Source organism: Myotis lucifugus, unplaced genomic scaffold, assembly GCF_000147115.1.
Source record: "Myotis lucifugus unplaced genomic scaffold, Myoluc2.0 scaffold_7, whole genome shotgun sequence".
Taxonomy (NCBI): Eukaryota; Metazoa; Chordata; class Mammalia; order Chiroptera; family Vespertilionidae; genus Myotis; species Myotis lucifugus.
The window spans coordinates 3,772,034-3,779,996 of record NW_005871055.1 but is presented as its reverse complement, the minus strand read 5'-3'; the positions used below and the strand labels follow the sequence as shown (position 1 = coordinate 3,779,996).

The following is a 7,963-nucleotide window of genomic DNA, read 5'->3' as shown; positions in this document are numbered from 1 at the left end:
AGACATATGAAACATGCTCAAAGTCACTAATCATCCGAGAGATGCCAATCAAAACAACAATGAGGTACCATCTCACACTTGTCAGAATGGCTATCATCAACAAATCAACAAACGACAAGTGCTGGAGAGGATGTGGAGAAAAAGGAACACTTGTGCACTGCTGGTGGGAATGCAGACTGGTGCAGCCACTATGGAAGACAGTATGGAGTTTCCTCAAAAAACTGAAAATGGAAATCCCATTTGACCCTGTGATCCCACTTCTAGGAATATATCCCAAGAAACCAGAAACACCAATCAGAAAAGATATATGCACCCATATGTTCATAGCAGCACAATTCACCATAGCTAAGATCTGGAAACAGCCTAAGTGCCCATCAGTAGATGAATGGATTAGAAAACTGTGGTACATCTACACGATGGAATACTATGCTGCTGTAAAAAAGAAGGAACTCTTACAATTTGCAACGGCATGGATGGAGCTGGAGAGCATTATGCTAAGTGAAATAAGCCAGTCAATGAAGGAAAAATACCACATGATCTCACTCATTCATGGATAATAGAGACCATTATAAACTTTTGAACAATAATAGATACAGAGGCAGAGCTGCCTCACACAGATTGTCAAACTGCAGCGGGAAGGCCGGGAAGGGTTGGGGGGCAGGAGTGAGGCGGGTAAGAGATCAACCGAAGGACTTGTATGCATGCATATGAGAATAACCAATGGACATAAGACACTGGGGGGTAGGGGAAGCCGGGGAATTGTCAAGGGCGGGGGAAAAAAAGGACACATATGTAATACCCTTTGTAATACTTTAAGCAATAAAAAAAATGATAATGCTTTTTAAAAATGCAGATTTCTAGTTCTACTCCAAAGACCTTTCAAATCAGAAACTTAGAAAGTTAGACCTGAAATTTGCATTTTAATAACATACAGAGGTGAAGTTTACATGCAGTAAACTTTGAATATTCTGCCTCTCGGTTCACTGGCTTTTGAGTAGTTTTACTATGCAAACAAAAGTACTAGATGATGTTTCAGCAATGCTGCTAACAATCATAGGGACCAGCTGAATCCTGGCTCTGCCATTTATTACCCGGGTCAAATTTTTTAACTTATCTATGCCTCAATATTCTCTTCTGTAAAATGTGGGTAATAAAGGCATCTACCATGTAAACATGTTTAAGTTTTAAACAAGATAATACATGCAAAGTGCTTAGAATAGTAATTGGTACATAGGAAGTCCTAAAAACAGATAGCTACTTTTACTGTTTTTGTTATTAAATCACTTGGAAAAAAAAACACATCTTTTTCTTTTGTGCAAATATAGAAACAACAGTATAACTAGATGTGCTAATGCCAAGTGAGTAGTTTTGTTACAGGCACCCCAAACACCAGGAAAGGTGTTATGAGACAGGCCCCTGAATTGAAGGGAGGGAGCTGTCCCCTCCTGGGTTCTTGTCTTCTGGTATGAGTTCAAATGAGTGACTCTAGATTAATTGTGTTAAAGTGAATTTATTAAGAAAGTAAAGCATGCAAATTTATTAAAGAAGTAAGGCAAGCATAACTATCATCTGGCATGAAGCACAGATGGATTCTCAGCTAATCTGAGGAGTGAGTGTGGTGGGGAAGGGAGGTGTCTGCCTTATATACTTTCTCTCTATAGATTTTAAATTTCCTCTGCTAGATATCCAGGTATAGGTTAACTCTGAAGGTCTCTTTCCCATTTACTTTGTTATGGCTTTCCCAGGATGTATGAGAAGCACTTGGTAATTAAATCCTCTGAGACTGCTGGCTTCTCTGTTTAAACAGTGAGATAAGATAAGACTGCATTCTTTCTTCCCCCTCCTCCTTCCTCTTGGCTTTTAGTTAGTTTCAGAGTGATTTAAGCTATGTATTCTAGGTGCATTAAGATTCTTCTTCCTCGATCCCTCTTCTTCCCCCTCCTTTCTTAATTCTTTTAGTTAGTGAGCAGGGGTGTTTAGCCATTTGCTCTCAAGTGTCCTTGGTTGGGGAAGATAATGGCTTGTTATTTACAAGCTACCTGCAAGCCCCCCAAACTGTTGGGCCTTTTGTAATTTTCTTGTCTCAGTTTCCCTATTCCACTTGCTTAAGAATTTTCTTAGCTTCTCACTATCCTGTAACCGTTTAGAATAAATAAATAAACAAACAAACAAAACTCTATGGGAGTTAGGAGAAGAGTGTAATAGAGGGGAGCTGAAGACAAAATATTTTTGAGAAGAAAAGAGATTTAACAGCAATTACACCTTTCTGTGGGTTGTTGTTTATGATCTATAAGGTCTTCCACAACCATTATTTCACTTGTGCTTATAAAATCCCATGAGGTTCATAGAAGAGGAGAGACAGTGGAGCAGAGGGACGACAATGCATGAGTTTGTAGGTGATCGTCCTAACTGACATGTGCTCTCTGGGTGATCTTGATCAAGTTTTGTAACCAGCGGAACTACAGTTTCCCACACTGTGAAGTGGGAAGAAAATGAGAAAGTACATGTAGAGCTCCAAGCACAATATCTGGAACATGGTAAATGCTCAACAATATAAATATTCCTGTTTTGAGTAAACCAAGTCTCTGAATTTATGCAACCAGCAAGGGACTGAGCTGTGGTTTAAGCCTACCAGTGGTCGGCAAACTCATTAGTCAACAGAGCCAAATATCAACAGTACAACGATTGAAATTTCTTTTGAGAGCCAAATTTTTTAAACTTAAACTATATAGGTAGGTACATTGTTATGAACTTAATTAGGGTACTCCTAAGGCTTAGGAAGAGCCACACTCAAGGGGCCAAAGAGCCGCATGTGGCTAGAGAGCCGCAGTTTGCTGACCAGGGGTAGACTATCTGCCTGAGGCTATGGCTGTTTCTACTAGATCAAGTTCCTATAAATCTCAGAGAACTATCATCTTATAATAATCCATCCTCTTTAAACCCTCTTAATTTACCCATAGAAACTTGCTTTCTATTGTCAGGGATAACTTTTTGTAAACCATATTGGTAAAATAGCTCTCTGGAAGAGAACGTTCTACTTGAAATTTTTTCAGGAAACTTGACTTCTGGGTGCAGTGCACTAGTCCAGTGATGGCGGACCTTTTGAGCTCGGCGTGTCAGCATTTTGAAAAACCCTAACTTAACTCTGGTGCCGTGTCACATATAGAAATTTTTTGATATTTGCAACCATAGTAAAACAAAGACTTATATTTTTGATATTTATTTTATATATTTAAATGCCATTTAACAAAGAAAAATCAACCAAAAAAATGAGTTTGCGTGTCACCTCTGACACGCGTGTCATAGGTTCGCCATCACTGGACTAGTCCCTTCCTGAGGTGCGTGGTGCAGGTCAAGTAGTTAAACTCACCAAGCAGCTGCTGGTGCTGAAGGGTGTGAATATAGCGGGTCTTCAGGGCCTCCCACTGGGGCCTGGAGTTGTAAATCTTCATGATGCTGTAAAAGTAGCGCTGCTGCCCGCGGGTCAGGTCCTGTCAACGCACAGCAGGTGATTCTGATGAGTTGGTGGAGTTTATAGAATTAGGAGTTGATGTATGCAAAGCTGACATTCCTTCAAATAAGATGCCTCTCTCTCTCTTTCTCTCACTCTCACCATATATATAAAACAATGGGAAAAATAGGAATTGGGTAGTTTCCTTCCTTAGTTTAATTAAACAATCTTCCACTGGCCTGTGTAAGGGTGAAATGCCTAAGTAAGATTCTAGTAAGTAGGTCAAAATGTTGGGCTGAGGAAGTTCCAAGGATTTTTTTAGTTTGAATTCATTTATTATAGTCCTTTTTGAGGAAGGTAGGCTATGAGAACCTACACAGGTCCTGAAGTATGCCAGGCCTCTGGATGGGTAAAAGGAGAACTTTCCGCTGAGAGTTGTCAGTGAGCAGGGGAAATAAGCAGATGAAGTGATGGGCAATGTGATAAGGGTTCAACAGGAAAAAAACTCTGCAGCAGTCAAGGAAACTTTCTAAATGAGATGATTGACATATCTAGTCTTCAGGGTGAGTAGGAAGTCCTCAAAGGGACCAGAATCCTGGTTCTAAAAGTCATCACCATCACCTGGTACTTGTTAGAAATGCAGGTTCTCAGGCCCCACCCCAGACCTATAGATTCAGAAATTCTGGGAGTGCGGCCCAGCACTCTGACTTTAACAAGTCCTCTGAGTAATTTTGATACATGCACACTAATATTTGAGAACCACTGACTAGAAGAAAATGAAGGGCTAATTAGAAGGAGAGAGTGGTACAATTTTTCTGATAGGACACAATATATCTGGGTATGCTGGGAAGCAGACTTTTCCTTTACTTCAGTTAGAACATGGAGTCTGAGATGGAAAAGGCTGTAGAGTTTGGCAGGGGAAGATCATGGAAAACTTTTATGCTTCATTATTACCTTTAAAAAAATGAGGAACCATTGAAGGTCTTATTTAAGGCAGTGGCTCTCAACAGAAGTAATTTTGACCCTCAAGAGACATTTGGCAATGTTGGGAAATTTTTGGTTGTCACAAATGGTGAGAGGGAGGAGAGATGCTACTGGCATTCATTGAGTAGAGGCCAGGGATGCTGCTGAACATCCTAAGTGCATGAGACAGCCTCCAGCTCTTATGACAAAAAATTATCCAACCCAAAATGTCACACCTTAAGCTGATCAGATTTGCATTTTAGAAAGATCATTCTGGCCCTGCTGTGGAGAATGAGTTTAAAGGAGGACAGACCATTGGCATGGAGACCATTAAGAAGGCTGCCACATATGCTAGGGAGGAACAAAATAGGCCTGGGCATCAATTACTATTATACACCTAATATTTCTTACATACTTATTATATGCAGATGGGAAAACTGAGATAGTGGCATCAACATTCTAGAAAAATCAAGATAAAGTAAGTTCACCCAGACCAAAAAATTTCAAAACAATGACAGCATTTTAAAAACTAGTTGATAATGATGTAATAAATCCAAACTTAAGATAATTATTTATAAAAATAAAGTGACTTTTATCTATTAGAAATTTTATATGGAGTTGAAATATTTGTTAGAAAACTTGTATGCAGTCAGTTTTGTTTTGTTTTAGGTCCAGAGTGAAAGTAGCAAAACCAAGTACTTCACAATTTGAGACTTCATTTTAACTTTACAGTTTCTAAATTAGGTGTTTTACAAGATAATATATTTGAAGAAGAAAATGGATTCCTAATTTAGCCTTTTTAAATGATTGACAACAATATAAGATGAAAAACCCAAGCCAATTTCAAGAGCAAACTCCAAAATGCAATGAAAGTTTCCATTATATAAAGATAAAACCTTAAAAGTTATGGTTTTATTTAATAAGATGAAAAAGTCTACTTATTTGCCGGAAGCCGGTCCATCCTTGCTGCTTGACACAGTAGCTGCAGGAAAGAAACATCTGCACAGCATATGTTTCAAGGGACCTGGCATATATAGCATATTGTTCTTAATATGTTTGCTCTCTTTAGCGCCATGTGTTTTAACCAAGGTCACCTCTCCAAGAAAGGTTGTTTCCCCAGGTGGGGATTTTTCCCTGAGGTTAGGGAGGGGATACAACCCCTTGATTAAGTTAAGCTACATAATCTTTACTCCCTGGAATGGAGATAAGAAACGCCCTAACCTTTGTAATAGAAATTGACAGGATTAAAATCGGCTGGTATAAATATGGATGTAACAAGACAATAAACATCAGATCCTCGTCAGTTCCTAACCAGAACTCCGACCAGAACTTTGGCTGGAGATCCTGGCTAGAGGTCCTGACTAGGCTGCTGATCAACTGAAGGCTGTCTTCGTGTCATTCCTTCTTCGCCGACTCCGTCCACACCTTTGGGGACCCCTGGACCCGCTGGGATTGGACCCCAGCACTTATTTTTCTTACTAGAACTATCAACTTCAAAATAAGAAGTAACAGTAACTTTCTAATATTCTTATCCAGTTGCTTAATCCTCCTTAAGGAGATGGCAGAGAACTGAAATGTTTACCAAGAGTATTTATGAGAATGGCTTTAACTAATTTTGAAAGGAACTAACATGGCTTTCTAGCTAGGAATAAGAGTGTAGTCAATCAGCGAGTTTCCCATCACTGGATGGGTGTAGGGTTAGATTTCCACACTCATTTATTCTCTCACATGCACTGTCAACATGCTCTGAAGGCCTACATTGGGCTCAATATTCTCCTAAATCAGTGATGGCGAACCTTTTGAGCATTTTGAAAAACTGTAACTTAACTCTGGTGCCGTGTCACATATAGAAATTTTTTGATATTTGCAACCATAGTAAAACAAAGATGTATATTTTTGATATTTATTTTATATATTTAAATGCCATTTAACAAAGAAAAATCAACCAAAAAAATGAGTTCACGTGTCACCTCCGACACGCGTGTCATAGGTTCGCCATCACTGTCCTAAATGCTAGGTAAACAAAGACATGGAAATTCCTCAAGCCTTGAAAGAGATACAGACAAGATCTAGTCATCTGTGAATAACATGCTGTACCTTCATTAATGAAGTGTCAAAGGCAGAGGGAGGGACTCGAATGGAAGGAATCTGTGGAACTTTCTGAAACTTTTGCTGTCTTTTCCATTTTTCTCCCATTCTTTATCCTGTAACTCCAAGGAACAACAAAGCATAGCATAAAACTGCACTTGTTTAACCAATTTTGAGAATGTACCTAAGTAAATAAGTAAGCAATTAAATAAATAAATAAATAAATAAATAAATAAATATTATGTATTTCAAAGGATAAGAAATTTTCTCACATGTTTCAAAGTAAGGGACCTCATCAGTCTGCTTTAGTTCTGTGCTTTTCCCTATTCTCATTCTTTTATATATGTACATATATATATATATATATATATATATATTTTTTTTAATTGACTTTTTGAGAGCGAGGAAAGGAGAGAGAGAGAGAAATATTGATTTGTTGTTCCACTTATTTATGCATTCGTTGGTTGATTTTGGTATGTGCCCTGACCGGGGATCAGGGATCGAATGCACAAAATTAGCATATTGGGATGATGCTCTAACCAACTGAACTACCAGCCAGGGCTACATTCTCATACCTTTTTTTATAGGAGGACTAATTCAGAGCCTTATGTTTCTCTGCTTAACTATGTTTGAAGCAAGTGGGTTGTAGAGCCATACCATGTCAGAGTAGTTACTTCTTGAAATTTTCAAATAATATTTTCTCTGATTCTAAAATTAATGAATGTTATTATGGAAAATTCATAAATAATTAAAATTTGAAGAAAATAACATCATCTATTATCTAACTGTTTATAACTACTGTTGGCATTTGATATCCTTTTATGAATTTTTCTGGGTACATTGTGTGATTTTAGAAAAGGGTGATCATACCCTATGTGTTATGCACTTTCCCAGCACCTTAATTATCCTTTAAAATATGATTCTTAGCCCGGCCAGTGTGGCTCAGTGCTTGAGCATCAACCTATGAACCAGGAGGTCACACTTCGATTCCTGGTCAGAGCACATGCCCAGGTTGTGGGCTTAGTCCCCAGTACGGGGTGTGTAGGAAGCAGCCGATCAATGATTCTTCTCATCATTGATGTTTCTATCTCTCTCCCTCTCTGAAATCAATAAAAATATAGTTTAAAAAATAAAAATCAATAAAATATGGTTTTTAGTGGTAGTATAATATACCTTTATATCATTCTCCATTTCTTGCAGATTTAGATTTGCAATTTTATAGCATCACTAGAGGCCCAGTGTATGAAATTCATGCACGGGGGGCGGGGGGGGGGGGGCGGGTCCCCTCAGCTCAGCCTGCACCCTCTCCAATCCGGGACTGCTGGCTCCTAACCACTCACCTGTCTGCAAGCCTGATCACCACTAACTGCCTCTGCCTACCGACCTGATCACCCAGAACTGCCCCTCTGCCAGCCTGATCACCTTTTAACTGCCCCCCCCCTGCTGGGCTGGTTGCCCCCT

General features: G+C 39.0%; 1 protein-coding gene across 1 annotated transcript in view; it reads right to left on the bottom strand.

Annotated features, from left to right (window-relative positions):
* FAM216B (family with sequence similarity 216 member B) overlaps nt 1–6,610 on the bottom strand; it is a 14,373-nt gene extending 7,763 nt beyond the window's left edge. The window contains exons 1-2 of the mRNA XM_023749081.1: nt 6,512–6,610; nt 3,371–3,491 (exon numbers count right to left, since the gene is read on the bottom strand). Coding sequence (XP_023604849.1) covers nt 3,371–3,491; nt 6,512–6,610 — 220 coding nt within the window. The remainder of the gene's footprint in view (nt 1–3,370; nt 3,492–6,511) is intronic.
* Between the last annotated feature and the right edge of the window lie 1,353 nt (nt 6,611–7,963).